Consider the following 17,586-nt stretch of genomic DNA (forward strand, 5'->3'; position numbering starts at 1 on the left):
CTGCCCCTTGAAGCATCCCACCCAGACCCACCTCCCTATAACCTACACACCCCTGAACACTATGGGCAATTTAGCATGGCCAATCCACCTAACCTGCATATCTTTGGACTATGGGAGGAAACTGGAGCACCCAGCGGAAACCCACGCAGACACAGGGAGAACGTGCAAACTCCACACAGGCAGTCGCCCGAGGCAGGAATCGAACCCGGGTCTCTGGCGCTGAGAGGCTGTAGTGTTAACCACTGAGCCACCGTGCAAGATGGTAACTAATTTAAAGCAAAGTGGTAAGGTAAGCAAGACAGTTAATGACATACTGATATTTAGGAGTGATTTTTCAGTTAGTTAACATTATAAAATATGAGTATGAACACTAAGTACTTTGCATGTTTAGAAATAACTATGCAATAGTAGATATCAACTGTATTTATTTGTATCGTTTAGGAGAATGTTGTTATCCTGAATTTCACGACCTTACAGTGCGTAAAGAACAAAACCAAGACAATAAAATTATTTTTGAATTACTGCAACAGGCGAAAAAAGTGGAAAAGATGTCACTAACAAAGGACACAAGGTCTGACTTACTATCTATAAACACTCATACTCAATTTCTACCTTCAACCAGCAAGGTGATTTCTATGTTCTGTCACTTGACCCAACAATTTTGTATACAATGTATGCTAGTCTTAGCTTTTAGCTGCACATTTAAATCCCAAACAACCAGAAGACATCCTTGAGCAGAAGGCTCTGTGCCAGGAAGGAAGTGGCGCACAATAAATAAAACCTAATATTTGCTACAATCACTATGAATGTCATGGGATAGCAGCCCATAAAAGGCTGGGAGAAGGATGATGAAATTTGTGGAGGAGACGATGATCTGTTAAAATGAAACTTCTCCAATACTGACTCATGTATCTTCTGGATCCACTATTACATAGTGGATACCATCACAAAAGGCATTTGTACAATCCCCTTCACATTATATTTGTACATTCTATTGCAGGTTTGATGTCATAGAATCCCTACAGCGTAGAAGCAGGTCATTTGGACCATCTAGCCCACATTGACTTTCCCCCTACCCTATCTCCATAACTCTGCATTTCCCATGACTAATCCACCTGATTTATATATCCCTGGATACAACAGCAACTAAGCCTGGTCTACCTAACCTGCACGTCTTTGGACTGTGGGAAGAAACTGGAGCACCTGGAGGAAACACACATAAACACAGGGAGAACATGCAAACTCCATACTGGCAGTCACCCAAGGCTGGAATCGAATCCAGGTCCATAGCACCCTGAGGCAGCTAACCACTGAGCCACGATTCTACTTTCAATGTGGCTGTAAAACTTGGTTTCTGCATTATGCAATTTCATTACAAGTAGGGATGGGCCATAAATGTTGGATTAGCCATGAATGCCCACATCCTGTTAAAAAAAATTAAAAATTAAAGAAGTATCCTTGCTAGCTTTCTGCTGACAAGAATTCAGTAGTTTGTGAGAGATGAGCTATATTTGGTGACTGGAACTTGTTTCATTCTTGGAATGTGTGAGGAGGCTGCTCATTTGTCACACTGGCGTGACCTAACCAGGTCCAACAGCAGAAATTATATTGCAGCACACATTTTAACAGTGCAAGTGAATCTCACTCGACAAAACACAAACTGAAAGTGGGAAAATTTTGTCCATGGAAATGTTCTGGAAATGGCTTCAAAGGATGACGCTTCTGTTATGCTGATCGAAAACAAAGAACACCATTTTTGTTTATTATGCAGATTTTTTTTATTAATTCAAACCTTGAAATTTAAAGCCTATGGCAAGAATGCCTCCTTCCTCACTAAAAGAGTCTTCCTATCTTTCAAATAGACTATATATTTTATCTAAGGATCAATGTCAAAGAAACTACCATCAATGTGAATATCCACCCTATGTTGTTAAGACCCAGAGCAGCACTTTCAAACCAGGTTTTGACATCTGAATGATAAACTCAGTAACTGTTGCAATTTCTTGACAAATGTGAACAAGCATTAGAAATGTGTCAAACTGATGATTTCTGTAGTTTTCTGTACTTTATTAAAGTATATGAAAGGAGACATTGAAGCTCTAATGTGAGAAATTATCTTCAAAGATTATTGCTTCTCAAGTGTCCCTGTCAATGATAGCAAGAACATATCCAACAGTGTATGGGCAACTGGTCTAAAAAGAATGACTATATTTACTATTCAAGTTGCAAACAAATTAGATGTGGTAAAAACATTGTTCTTTTAGGAGAAGGGGTAAGATACTGCTTCTTAGTTTTACTTAATTTTCAACTCAGAATAATACATTATTATGTCTGAATAGCATCAATGTGAAATCTGTAGTTTTCTCACTATTTTGCCATCTCCGTTAACCTTCCATTTGTATCATAGTCTGTACTATCACTACTCCATACAGGTATAAAGAATAGTCAAAGCTTAACCGAAACAAAACCAATCACAAATAACAAATAATAAGCAGCAATTAGTTGAAGACAATATTTCAATCATATGGCTCATGATGTTTTGAGATTCACCCGACTGAACTGCTGCCTTGTAATGGACTGCTAGCCATCCACTATCCAATATGCTGCATATAACGGAAAGACATAACCTCATGAAAGGCAGCCCAATATTTCTCACTAAAACTTTCTTCCTATCTTTCAAATGAACCACAAATATTATTTCCCAGTGGAATTCCCTTGTCAGCGGTATAATCTTGTAAAGCTATGTTCTTCCTGTCACATGATGTTGAGCCATTGTGGCCATAATCTTAGAAAAAAAATCTGCCTGTGGTAATGGCAGATATAAGCTCCAAAATAAATGCTTCGATTCAGAAAAAAATGGAGGACTGCATCACATACAAAAATAAAAAGCAGAAATTTGTTCAAGAGCTTAATGGATTGTAAAATGTGGAAGAAGTTCATAAACAGCTCAAATTTTAATCCAATGTTTCAAGATCAGGCTACTAATTAAAATCCTGTTACTCACCATATATTCCTGAGCAAAACAAAAACAGTCAAATTAATTCTGAAGCGATTATTTTCTTGTTTGTATCACAATTTACCAGGCATTCACCTGAATTTTTTACAGCTGTGCAAATGGCTAAATATGAAATAATATAATAAGGATTTTGATTTTATATTTTTATATAATCCAATCAATTTATTCCCAATCACTGGGAAGCATACATCAAAACCTTCAAGCTTTTTTCTGATCAGCAAAATCACCAGATTCACCAAAATCAATTTTCTCAATCAACAGCATGTATTTGGTGTTTATGACAGGAAACCAATTTTCAAATCCTGATGTAAACCTCTAATCATGTGATCTATCTTGATGTCAACGTGATGCTTAATTGAAACATTTCTTGCATCATTCTTCAGCATTACACTTTTTCAAACAATAATGGATAGAATTTTTACAAAAATTCACCCACAGGATGTGGTCATCACTGGCTGGGCCAGCATTTATTGCCCATCTCTAATTGCCCAGATAGTATTTAAAAGTCAACCTCATTTTTGAGGGTCTGCAGTTACATGTCGGCCAGACCAGATAAGGGTGACAATTTCCTACCTGAAAGGGCATTAGTGAACAGGATGTTGTCGACAATGGTCATCATTACATTCTTAATTCCAGATTTTTTTTGAAATCAAATTCCACCTTCTGCCATCATTCCACTTCCCCAAAACATGACCTGGATCTCTGGATTAATAGTCTAGCAATAATACCACTAGGCTATCACGTCCCCTTCAATTCTAACAATTCAGATTTACTATGACAAATACAGTCATAGAAACCCACACCCATATGTGAAATTCAACAAATTTATATGGCATTTTAAAGTTCTGGTCACCATTATTGCCTTATTAACTGATGTTATAAGTCCAAAATCAAACTTACGACGTTATATGGGCAAATTAGAATAGAATTAAAAGTTAACTATTAAAATCCATTGAGCGTCTTTCTGCAGCTATTGCTAAAGTAAAAGTAAAGTCACCACTGTCCTATGGCACCATTAGAAAGAGCCAATTGGTGGGCATTTAATCTGAGGGTTATCTTGCCTCAGACAAAGGTAGAGATAAAGTAGGACAAGTCCTTCATGGTAACTTCAGCCAGTTTTAGAATTGAAACCAGCTGTTAGCATCGCACTGCATTGCAAAGCAGCTATCCAGTCAACTGAGCAAAGTGAACAAAGGACGGGTAAGACTAACATTTCAGAAAGTGCCTGAGCATGCTGTTTGCAGTCTCTGTCTTCTACTTAGCTGATCTAGGAATGGAAATTCATAAAAATTTAAAAATAAAGCAACAGTTTTCACTGAATAGCAAAATCTGTGATTCTTTCAAATGGTGTTTACAGCACATTTCATGTGGGGTAAATTAAAGTTCAAACAATACCAATATTTTAAAAGCTATTCCTTTCACTAATGCCTACCACATAAAGTGACTACTTATGCTAATGGTTAATGAGCCTGTAAGTAAGGGTCCTAACTTCACAATGCTTTAAACACAAGATTCTTCTTAATTACAGTAAAAGTGGCAATGGTAAACAAAAGAAAAACAATGAACTGCGCACGCTGGAAATCAGAAACAAAAACAGAAATTTCTGGAACAACACAGCAAGTTTGGCAGCATCTGTGGAGATAAAACAGAGTTAACATTCTGGGCCCAGTGACCCTTCTGAGTTGGTGATTGATTTTGCACATCAGGGACAATTTCTTTGGTATTTGGTGATGGTCAACTAATCCCCAAAATTGCACTCCTCCGCTGTAACCAGCTAACAAGGTCCAGCAGTTAAAATGACTAAGTCTGAAACTTACAAGGCTCCTTGTCCTGCTAAAACCTGCCTAACCACTTCCCTGCGAGAGTTAAAATCAGAACTTAATTATTGCCAGAGTTATTTCATAAAGGAGAAAGCATACAAATACTAAGATTGAACCAAAAGTTTGATGTATTTTTGTTCACATTGCTATAAACAGTTTACTCTCAGCAATGACAGTAAATGATGATTGATGAGGGGAGGGAGGGAGATGTTGTCTGTATGGACTTTAACAAGGCAGGCTGATACAAAAGGTGTATCACAAAGGATCTGTGGTAAATCAATAAAATGAATACAGAACTGGCTTACCTGTAGAGGACAGTGAGTAGCTGTGGAAGGGTGTTTTTCCAACTGGAGATCTGTGATCAATAGTGTTCGGCAGGGATCAGTGCTGGGACCCCTGTTTTTTTATAGTACACATAAATGATTTGAAGTGGTCTGATTAGTAAGTTTGCAGACAACACAAAGATTGGGGGAGCTGCAGATAGTGAGGAGGATTGGCAGAGGACAAAGAAGAATATAGACTGGAGACTTGAGTGGAGAAATGGCATTTGGAGTTTAATTCAGACAAATGTGAGGTAATACATTTTGGAAGATCTATTGCAGGAGGGAAGTGTACAGCAAATGGCAGAATCCTTAGTAGTACCAAATGCAGAGGGATCTCAGAAGAGAGAAAATAAGATAGAAAGCAAACTTTTCAGTGTAATTTCAATGAGCCAAATGTTGCTTTGAAAAATAGATATGGATTCTAAGCAGGCAAAATTTGACCAAATTAGAAACCTTTGGGTAATTCACAGGAATAAACAAGGAAAAATACTTAGTCAGAAGAAAGGGGGAAATATATCGAAGGGGAAAAACAAGATGGTGAGGAAGAGATGAAGCTCAGCTTTCAATGGGAGTTTCAAATATTGCCAGAAGGGCTGTAAAGGTCATTCAGGATGTATTATTGCATGCACAAGTTACTTAAACTCCAAGGGACAACACTTAAACATTTCTATCTAGCAAATGTCAGTCAGTATTTATTTTACCCTTTGGCTACAGTTTAAGTATCAGTCCTTTAATAACATTTCATACTATTCAGTGTTTCAAAGTCTAACGGTACACAAATGTGAACATTTGAGAGTGACAGTGTTAAAATATTGACCGATTTATAAATAATAATGCTCAAAGCCCAAGGACATCATTACATCATCAAGTTCACTAACTTCAATGGCAAGGTTAAAAAAAAACTTTAGCTCTTACAAACAGAGAATTATAGTCAATAATTCTTCTATTCTTGCCCTTTGGCTTCCAATACTTACCAGAACTTCAACTTCAGTAAATACTTTGATGGCAATAAACATTGTGAATCTTTTCTGTCAATACAGGGGAATGGAATTTTTTTTGCTTTTGTGTATGAAGAGAAGTAACCTCTTGGCAGGTACGCCATGGTTAAGTTCAAGCAAATCAAATCGAGTGGCAGAGATCCTACCACTACATTGTGGCAATGCTAATTCCTTCACAATCTTTCTGCGCTCTCTGACCAAAAATTGAGAATTTAATAAGGAGAAGTACTAGATATTGGGCAATTTTATTCACTGTAAGATATGTTCTGAATGGCCATGCCCATTTTTATTTTCATTCATTCAGAGCTTGTAATCATACAAAGCCTTTAACATAATAAAACGTTCCATGGATATGCGGGTATGATGAACCAAGTGGGTAAAATTCTTATTCCCATTTAGCCCATGTGAATGAACCTCCAAGACAACTTTTGAAGTAAGGTGTGGGCTGAGCATCAACAACAATCATTTGACCCAATCAAGAAGTGCTCATATCACTGGAGGCAGTCTTCTTTAAGTGTGGTTGCAATCTTCTTTTAGGTTCTGAATTATGGGATTAGATGGCCTGTTTATTACTCTTCAAGGATTTTTACTAAAACTGAGCAATGATATGAAGTTACATAGAAAGAAGCGCTTAGGCTTGAGAGAAATTTTCTGTGTCCTAGGCCTATTGTTATAAAGCAGAAGTTGACCCCCCTTCCCCTAATAACAAAAACCGAAACACCTACAGCCTAGTGCCTCACTCTATAATCTGTTAGAAAGGAATGTCAGAAAGGGTGTAATTTGTTTTTTACAACAATTTCCAGTGGTTAAATACAAGAAATCCCTGATGCTCACTTGACAATCAACAAGTAACAATTTATTTATCTAACTCTAACAGTGAACAAATTACCCAAACTATTGACACACTGACAAATCCCCTTCTAACTACTATTTCTGAATAAAACAAGATTCTAATGGCATGCTGTTCCAATAAATGCAAGTCTCAACCATATAAAATAATGAAAGAAAAAAACTTTAGTCTCCCGAAATGACAGGCAGATTACATGGCTTCCTGAATGCTCTGTGCCTTCTTCGTCAAACATTGTCAGGAATGCCTTCTCCATCAAATTCTTCTGTCAGGAATATTAATTAGTTGTGTCATAGGTACTTAGACTTAGATGATGCTTTCTCTAGAACTTAGAGAAGACTGCTTAGTGATTCTCTCTTGAGCAGAGAGCTGTTAACTTTGGTGGATGACAGTTATTTCTACTCATTTTTCAACTGCCCTCTTCTTTTACATCCTTGATGACATATCAATTTCTTACAATAAGATTGGTCCCATGTTATCAAAACCATTAGATTTAAATTTAATTGGATTTTGGGATCTAAGTACCTGATTCAAATTGATTAGCTAAAATCAAATCTTGTTGTCTTGATAACAAAACATAACTGCTGCTTAGCCTGCAAACTGTGTGATCGCTGTGCACCTGCAAACCCACAAGTTGCTGCACACAGATGTTTTGTTTAAATGTCTAAGCATATAAAAAGCACATCATCTTTTTAAGGGACCATACATAGCTTTCCCCCCAGTATTTTACAAACACCAAATTCTAATACAATGCCTTGCAATTCGCAAGTATTCTACCCAGCTGCACAACACTATCATACTTGATTGAAACAGATCAAGAATTGCTGATAACTACCAAACAGAAAGAAGATTTCAAAGATACCACTCAGATTAGAGACTTTGTTTGAGGCTATTGCAGTGTAGCTCCCTTATGAGTATGCATAAGGAAAATACCAGATTACTGCTGATATTCTATCAAGAATACCATGAAAATAAGATGAATTTTTTCTAAGTTGAACTCTTCACAGCTTTAACCACCCAGTATTTCCAGGAGTACCAAGGGCAGTATAAGAGTTCAGGGAGGCTCTATTGTGTGATACAAACATATGCAGATTTGGACAGACTGCCTTGATGAGTGGTCGGAATATGATCACAGTAACAAAGAAAAACAGAAGTCACAGGAGAAAATCAGGTCTGCCACCTTCTGTGGAGAGAAAACAGTGAGAAGTGTCAATAGATCCTGCAACGCAAAAGGTGTTTTCTTTCTGTCAGACCTGCTGAATTTTACGAGCAATTTCGGTTTTTGTTTCAAAGCTCCAGCATTTGTAGTTACTTGTTTCATTTAAGTGTTTAATTCTTGCCATATTTCTTTCAGGTATGCCAATCTTGAAGAATTTCTGCTCCTCTCTCTGTCAGGATTAAAATATTCCCTGTGGTTCACCATCACTATTTTCAATTTCCCTCCCGGTGTTTGATGAGGTATTGGCCAAAACTTGCTTCCACAGCCACATCTCATTCTTCAGTCACTGTCACCAGCTCTGACTTACCCTACATGGATACCAACTGAAGTGTTATCCTTTGCGTTTCAAATCTAACCAACAGCACAGGTATCTTGATTATGAATAATATTCCTCAGACAGCAGTTCCGGCCACATTCCCGAGATCCACACTCAGTGCCATGTATCGCCACATGCACAGTCTTGACATCTCTCTGCATCAAGCTATCTCAAAGCAGTTGCAACACAACCAACTCAGCGCCCCGCCCCCACCAACCCCCATCCCCGTTCCACTTCATTCTTTGGTTCATTCGACATTTTAACAAGAAACATTTTCTTTTCCAGTTCTAAAAATAATCCACTGGACTGAGAAAAATCAACTCTTTTTTTTTGCTCCGCAGATGCTGTCAATCTGCTGAGTTTCTCCACTAATTTCTGCTTGTTTCTTCAGAATCCCAGCATCCACAGTTCTTTGTTTTATTTTTATGTTCCCAGTAACCCCATCCTGGCTACAACACTTTTATCATTACATGGGTGTTATTGAGGATCTCTGGTCTACTATGAAGTGGAGAAAGATTGCAGAAAGCTGCAACTCAGAGAGTTAGGGGTTTTCAGAAATGTTAGTGTGCATAAATCACAAAAAAAATCGAGCATACAAATTCTGCAGGCAATAGGGAAGACAAATGGCATGTTAGCCTTTACTTCAAATGGAACGGAATAAATATGACAACTAAGTCTTGCAAGGCACTAGTTAAATTGCATCTTGAATCCTGTAAATCGTTTTGGTTCCCTTATTTAAGGGGAGATGTACAGGCATTGGAAAGAGACAGAGAAAGTTCACTCAGTTGCTCCCAGGAATGCAGACATTTTCTTATGAGGAAACATTAACTAGCTTGGAACTGTACTCATTAGCATTTAGAAGAGTGCAATGCAACCATGTTGAAAAATATAAGATTCTTCAGTGGCTTAACAGGGTAGATACTCAAAGATTGATTCTGCTTTATGGGAGAGTCAAGGGCCAGAGAGTATAACCTCAGAATAAGGGGTTACCCATTTAAGACAGAGATGAGGAGGAGTTGCTTCTCTCAGAGTCATTCTTCTTCCTACTCTCTCTGAAAACACCGTTTCATGCTGTTTTAGCCCCACAGCATGACTTGTAGGGTTGTTTATGAGAACTGAAGGATGGAAAAGAGGGTAGTTTTCTAGGTTGAAACTCTTTGAGTATGGCGTTGTCGTCTTTCTGCTGGCTATTGTCGAAACTATCCAGTCAATATTTTGTCAGGGTTCCTTTAAATCCCAAGACTTCAACAGTCACAGTGTTTGGTCAAGAAAACCTGGACAAACATAGGAACAGGGGAAGGCCATTACATCGTGGCTGAACATTTATCTCAATTTCACTGTCCCTCACCTCTTGATGTCATTTGTCTCCAGAAATTTATGGATATCTGCCTTGAATATACTCAGCAACTGAGCCTCCACAGTCCTCTAGATGTTGGATGTTAACAGCACAGTTGGGTTATTCAGAGCTACCACAAATTTTGCTTTGTGATATTGCAGGTTTCCAACTTATTACTTGTATCCTCTGTTGCAGGCAGGTCAGAAAGTTGAAATTCTGCCTCCTGAATGAGGAACAAATCCAGAAGTACAAGTAGATCAAGTTTCCCTAACTATTCAGCACACAGATTTCAAAATCTTTCTATTCTGTGATGCTGGTTTGAAAAGTACCTTTAACTCAAGGATACTACTTTGAATGGATTTAGACATGATTTTAGTTTTCCATACATGATGATATTTATAAGAATAATAAATGTTTGAAAAATACTACAAGTGTACCAAAATGACTTTCTGCATGTCAGCAACCATTTGCACTACCTATTATAGGGAATGCACTGGGCAACACATGATTCCCAGTCATAGAGATGTATAGCACAGAAACAGACCCTTCAGTTCAACTCGTCCATGTGACCACATATATTTAATTAATCGGTCCAATTTGCCAGCATTTGACCCATATTCCTTCAAATTCTTCCTATTCATGTACCCATCCAGATGCCTCTTAATTGTAATTGTATCCGCCACCACTATTCCTCTGGCAGTTCACTCCATACATGCACCACCTTCTGAGTGAAATGGTTGCCTGTTAGGTCCCTTTTCAGTCTTTCCCCTCTAACCTTAAACCTATGCCCTCCAGTTTTAGATTCCCCTAACCCTGAGAAAAGGGCCTTGGCTTTTCACCCTGTCCTTGCCCCTCATGATTTTATAAATTTCTATAAGGTTATCTCTCAGTCTCCAGTGCTCCAGGGAAAACAGCACCAGCCCATTCAGCTTCTCCCCATAGCTCAAACCCTCCAACCCTGGCAACATCCTTGGAAATCTTTTTTGAACCCTTTCTAGTTACACAACATTTTTGCTAAAGCAGGGAGACCAGAATTGAAGATAACAAGGTGTAGAGCTGGATGAACACAGCAGGCCAAGCAGCATCAGAGGAGCAGGAAAGCTGACGTTTCGTGTCTAGACCCTTCTTAGTTTGAAACATCAGCTTTCCTGCTCCTCTGAATCTACTTGGCCTGCTGTGTTCATCCATCTCTATACCTTGTTATCTCAGATTCTCCAGCATTTGCAGTTCCTACTACCCGAGACCGGAATTGAATGTAGTATTCCAAAAGTGGCCTCATCAATGGCTTGTACAGCTGCAGCATGACCTCCCAACTCCTATGCTCAATGCACTAAGCAATACAGGTAAGCAATACCGAACACCTTCTTTGCTACCCTGTCTACCTGTGACTCCACTTTCAAGGAACAATGAACCTGCACCCCTAAGTCTCTTTGTTTGGTGACACTCCCCAGGACCTTACCATTAAGTATGTAAATCCTGTCCTGATTTGTTCTACCAAAATGTAACACCTCACGTTTATCTAGATTAAACTCCACCTGCCACTCCTTGGCCCATTGGCCCATCTGATCAAGGTTCCACTGTATTCTGAGGTAACCTACTTCACTGTCCCCTACACCATCAATTTTGGGTTCAGCTGCAAACTTACCAACCATACTTCCTTTATTCACATCCAAATCATTTATATCAATGACAAAAGCAGCAGACCCAGCAGTGATCCTTGCAGCACACCACAGACCTCCAGTCTGAAAAGCAGCTCTCCACCACTACCCTCTGTCTCTTACCTATGAGCCAATCTTGCATCCAAATCACTAGTTCTCCCTGTATTCCCTGTGATCTAACCTTGTAGAGCAACCAGAAGAATTCTGGATAATCCAAGATGGAAGTCAGGAGAAAATTGTGCCTGTAAGAGATGCTCCATTTTTGAGTATGTTTTTAGCGCTAGAGCTGATTTCCTTGATTTCTTGGCACGGCAATTACTGTTTTATAAGCTATTCCATTGTTTTGGAACTACAAAGGAAGGGGGGAAAAAAAGTCTGACCAACTAATTATAGTTATTGTCATGTTTATATTCCTTTCTTTCAAATTAACCATTCCTGCCTGAAAAGCAATATGAACACATGATGAAAATGTGTACTTAGCAGATGATGACTTTATAGGGTTATAAGTTTTAAATATTTCCCCGTTTTTATCAGCAATTGAGAAACATTGGAAAATTGGCAGTCCAAATAAATGACCTAAAAGCCCAGGTGGAATTTTAGGAGATATATCTCTACCACAGTTTGCAACATGTCAGTTTATTTTCTTTTCAACTCACACTGTTACTTCTTTCCTAAATCTCATGTGGCTATTCCTCTAGTGTGAATCTAGACAGTGAGTTTCCTATGATATATAAAATAGTCACCACTGTTAATTAGTGATATCAAATGTAAACAGAACATGATACCAACTATCCTCTCTGTAATGACCCAGCAGTGTGATACTTTGCTTTATTAATGTCAAACTTTTTGTAGTTTCTGTATTAACTAATGTTCACAGAGATTTGTATGAAACTGCATAAACTAAATTTACATAGAAATCATATCAAAGGATTTCCATCCAATCAATCTGGATGTGAATCAAATCTAGGTTCCAAAGACGAAGAAACAATGTGCTAACCCAATGCAACACCCAATCCCTGTACGTTTAACCTGTAGTCACTAACTGCTTAGAAGTGTTTCTAGACTACAATAAATACTGTACATTCAAAATGTCAATCAACTTTCTTGTCATTCACATTATACATTTCACCATAAGAATTTAACACAGTCTAAAACGATCTGTTTGAAAGAGGTTTTGAAAGAGGCAACTATTCTTGGAAACATTGTAACAGACAATTGACTTCAATCAATCATTTGGGAAGTAACAAATGCAAAAATCTAACAGCATATATTTTGAATTAGAAAAATTTCAAATACTGGATGCAGCTGGAGAGTTGGCAACAGTTTCCTTTTAAAGCTTAGGTCTAACCAGAAGAATGTGCAGAATGCAGTGTGCAGGAATGATGAGGAACAGAAGAACTGTGCACTCAGCATTCTGAAGTATTATGAGCTGGCATTTGAACTATTGCCAAGTTAATAGACATTGAGAGATAATGACTTTGAAATTGTGTGTTAAATTGAGTTTTTGTTTTGCACGTTTTTAACCTAATTGACAGAGGTTTACCATTTTGCAGAATTAAACTAATGGGTCTTTTTTAAAAAAAGGTAAAGTTTCATTTAAATAACTACTGAAATTGGAATGATGGTGAACTAGTTTAGTAAAGAAAAGCTATCAGTAAATGAATACTGCTGTCTTAGTTAATAAAATGTGAAATTATATTCAGGAAAACACCTCAATTCGCACAATTAAGTTTCTAATTTCTTTGACTTTTCAGGTTACAGTTTGATTTTAGCCACAGGTTCTTTTTAGAATTTAATTTTGGTCGTCATATCAATGGACTAGCATTGTACAGGAACAAAGAACTCTCTTCCACATCACTAAATTAGATTAATAAAATACGGACCCAAAAGCTGCTCTCATGGTCACTAAACTATTGATTGTCATAAAAATAAATCTGGTTTGCTAATGTCCTTTAGGAAAATAAATCTGCAGTCCCCATCTAGTCTGCCCTAGCTGTGATTGCAGATCCACAGTCATGTGCCTCTTAACAACTCTCTGAAATGGCCTAACAAGCTAGTCAGTTCAAGGTTGGGAGAAAATTGTGGCTGTAAGAGCTGCTCCTCTTTTGAGGTTTTTTTCAGCATCGGAGCTGATTTCCTCAATTTCTTGCTGTAGTAATTACTGTTTTATAAGCTGTTGCATTGTTTTGGAACCATGGAAAATAAACTCTGACCAAATAATATAGCTTTTATCACATATATTTTCATTTTTTTTATTAACCTGAAAAGCAACATGAATACGTGATGAAAATCTGTGTTCAGCTGGTCTTCCCAGCCTTGTCAAGAATGCCCACATCACATGAAAATCCCATATGATTCTACAGAATACTGGAAGTAATGCATGCAGTGATACAGCTGTCTCTACATAGGAACAAATACAATACTATAAATTCACAATTATCCTCAGTTGATAGCTGAATAAAGTTGTAGGCATAAGTTAGGTAATCCTTGAAAGGTCTGTCTTATTGCCTGTAAGCATCTGTTTAATCCAATATTAGTTGACTGCCTATAACTATATTCCACTACATGCATTCACAGCATCACATGCCTCATCAAAATAATTCTAATAGAATTGTAATCCCAAAAGCATGTCAACAATTGTAGAATATGAAGACTTTCTATATCATCATATGAAAACTTGTATCTACCAGCTGAATGAAGTTTTTCTTTTTAGCTTGTTTGCTCCTTGCTTACCTAGCTAGATATCATAACTTTAGGAGGAAAAAAAAGTTTACATTTGCAAAATATGCACCAGGGATTTAATATATTAATTTTCGCTGAATATTGTACAGTACTCAAGATTTCTACAGGTCCTTCTCAGAATTTAGTTTTGGTGATGAGAATACAGTTCCAACTGCGACTAACCTATTATTTTCGAGAGCAAATCATTATTGACATTAATATTACTATAAAAAGTATTTTTCTGAATTTTCCAGACACACAATGCTCCCTGTAAGCTGTGCTGCAACGAAAGTCCCCTTTAATGACACCACCTATACATTAACATGTTAAAAAAAATCTGAAAAAGACCATTACTTATATAAAACACAGACATTTCAAACAAAAAAGTGAGAAGGAATGAATTCAAGGGATACCTTTCAAACCTCTTCATATTCACCACTGGGCTTGCCCAAGATAAAATATTTTTAACTGAACCCAATTTTCAAAATGTCACAACAATGAAATCTATTAGAAACCTCTTCTATCTGCTAGTCATTGACATGAAGTTTGTCCATTAATGGATTAGTCTTAGCTTAGCTGAACAGTTGAAACAAGATGGATGTATTCACAATAAAAAACAAAAGAACCGCAGATACTGTACATCAGAAACAAAAGCAGAAATTGTTTGAAAAGCTCAGCAGGTCTGTTCTGAGGAAGGGTCACTTGACCCAAAATATTAACTCTGATTTCTCTCCACAGATGCTGCTGGGCCTGCTGAGCTTTTCCAGCAGTTTCTGAGGATGCATTCACAACCATTTTTAAAAAAAAAGTTGAAATGTTTAATGGATTTGAAAACTATTATGAAAGACAAATTGGGTTTTCATTTCACACACCATGCAAGTTCAAATCATTTCAAATACAGTCCATTGTCTCAATATTTATTGTCAGCAATGCAGGTCAGGAGAACCAGCCAATTCCTGTTCATGCAGCACCAGAAGTGTTGGTTTTCCTGCTCATCCTAATCTAAATAAACGGAAAGCATAGAATCTAACACTCCTTTCTCTAAATTTTGAGCCGATTTCTTTTTTGGAATTCAATTAACAATTCAAAGTAAACACAACTATTTTGAAGAATAGCAGTTTTTGTCTAGTGTTGTAAATGCTTGGCTGAGTTTTAATTATGTGATTACAAAATCAAGAAAGAAGGAAAATCTCAGATGTTCTATCAATTCAGTACTTTGCCATGTAATGTCATGGGCATTAGCTTGTGAATGAAACTTGTTGAAGAACAAGCAGTTGACCAGGTATTTTTCTCCCCCCAGTTAATTAATTAAATAAATTACCTTAATAGCATTCCTTCTTGCAAGATAAGGTCTTTTGCAGAAATTCTGAAGCCTCTTAAATAGCTGTTGAGGCGTAGAATAGAGGTACACCTCTGTAATTAAATCAATTATAAGTTTTTGTGAAACAATTGTCAAAGGATGTATGTAACAAACACTTTATTGATTAAACTATGTTTAGCTCTCTGTGGAGATCCAATGCAAATAGAACATAGCCGTGTTATTGGGTCCACTAGGATGGTTGTTAGAAAAACACAATATGTTTGTTCAAACACATGGGTGCCACTGGGAAGGTCAGCATTTACTGATGATTGCTAATTGTCCTCAAGAAGGCAGTGAAAAGCTGCCTTCTTAAACCAATGCAATCCATGGTGCTTTTACGGGAGGCATTGAAAGATACTGACCCAGCAATAATGATGGAACAGTGTTATATTTCAAAGTCAGAATGTATGTGGCTTGGAGGGAAAGTGAAGCTGGATACAATTCATTTTCCAATGCTAACCCTTTGATGAGAACCCACACTCCTGCTGGAAATGAAACTTTGTACAACAAATAGTACAGGTTTAATTGGTACTTCACACTGATAATGACTCAAATAAAAACTAGAACATCTTAATGTGAATAGAAGTACACCTCACCACACCAAATGGTGAGTCAAAATCAAGGGTAAGCAATTCCCTGGAACTGTTCTTGCTTAATTGTGATTATTTAACTACCAACAACATAATGCTGGTGGAGCAGGAGCAGGAGCAGGTCTGAAAATTTATGGACCATGTCTTCAAATAGCAACATAGGTGTCTGCACTGTGTTGATTGGGCAGGCCTTATTAAACAGACATCTTCAAAATAGATTTCAACTCACTGACACCTTAAAATGCCAGACAGATCAATATCCTGAGGGGAAAAGAAATGCATATCTTGGCCTGAAGTCTGACCATAGTTTCCAGTTGTGGTTCAGAATTCAAGCTGACTTTAAACTTGGTGCTTAAAGGAATAAATGTTTTGTGGTGGAGACTGGAGTGCACAATTGGCAGTGTGGCAGTGCAGTAAAGCCCGCACCGATTTGCTTGTAGAAGCTAGGTAAAAGACTCTAGTGTTACATAGTCAACTGATAAAATGGTGGATTTTTCTAAGAGAAACCTATTGTACAAAGGAACGTGGGATTTGAGTTATCTACAATGCAAATAACTGTTATAACAAATATTCTAATACATAATAAAACTCTTTGTAAAACATAAATTCAATAAAAAGTTTTAAAAATCCAATCAAGTATTTAATTAATCCAAGCTTCTTAACCATAGGATGTTAGAATGTGGAATTTGCTATAACGTGAAGAGTAGGAAAATGGCATATATTATCAGGTATGGCACAAAAGGGAATAGATGGATGTGCAAAGATGACATGAGTAGGGTTAGGGCTTTTGTGAAGGATAAACAATAACACAAACTATTGAGCTGAAAGGGCCTTTTCTTTGCCGCAGATCCAATGCAATTCCAAATGATCCTTTAATTTTTTAGGTCAAACATTTCTATTACATTTTGAGGAGGAGATTATTTAATGTGGTAATTACGTATAAGAAAGTTTTAAAAATATTATATTTTGGAACTGAATTATTGGTAGGTACTGATGCTGAGTGGCAAGGTGGCTCAGTGGTTAGCACTGCTGCCTCACAGCACCAGGGACGCGGGTTCAATTCTATCCTCAAGCGACTGTCTCTGTGGAGTTTGCACATCTCCTCATGTCTGCGTGGGTTTCCTCTGGGTGCTCTGGTTTCCTCCCACAATCCAAAGATGTGGAGGGTAGGTGGACTGGCGATGCTTAATTGCCCATAGTGCTCAGGGATGTGTAGATTAGATGGGTTATAGGGAGATGAGTCTGGGTGGAATGCTCCAATGATCCATGCCGACTTGTTGGGCTGATGGGCCTGTTGACACACTGTAGGGATTCTACGATTTGTTGATTACATAAACCAAGGATGTGTGACAAAGAACTGGAAGATTCTTTCGGTCCTAAGC

The 17,586-nt window shown here is 37.6% G+C and overlaps 1 protein-coding gene across 12 annotated transcripts in view; it reads right to left on the reverse strand.

Moving 5' to 3' along the window:
- The window catches only part of gtdc1 (glycosyltransferase-like domain containing 1), a 417,621-nt gene that overhangs the window by 84,580 nt on the left and 315,455 nt on the right, over positions 1–17,586 (reverse strand). For all 12 annotated transcript variants that reach the window (XM_059647446.1, XM_059647444.1, XM_048534511.2 and 9 more), the window contains one exon: positions 15,576–15,667. In XM_059647446.1, the coding sequence (XP_059503429.1) occupies positions 15,576–15,667 (92 nt within the window). The remainder of the gene's footprint in view (positions 1–15,575; positions 15,668–17,586) is intronic.

The sequence above is a fragment of the Stegostoma tigrinum genome, chromosome 7 (assembly GCF_030684315.1).
Source record: "Stegostoma tigrinum isolate sSteTig4 chromosome 7, sSteTig4.hap1, whole genome shotgun sequence".
In the NCBI taxonomy this organism is placed as follows: Eukaryota; Metazoa; Chordata; class Chondrichthyes; order Orectolobiformes; family Stegostomatidae; genus Stegostoma; species Stegostoma tigrinum.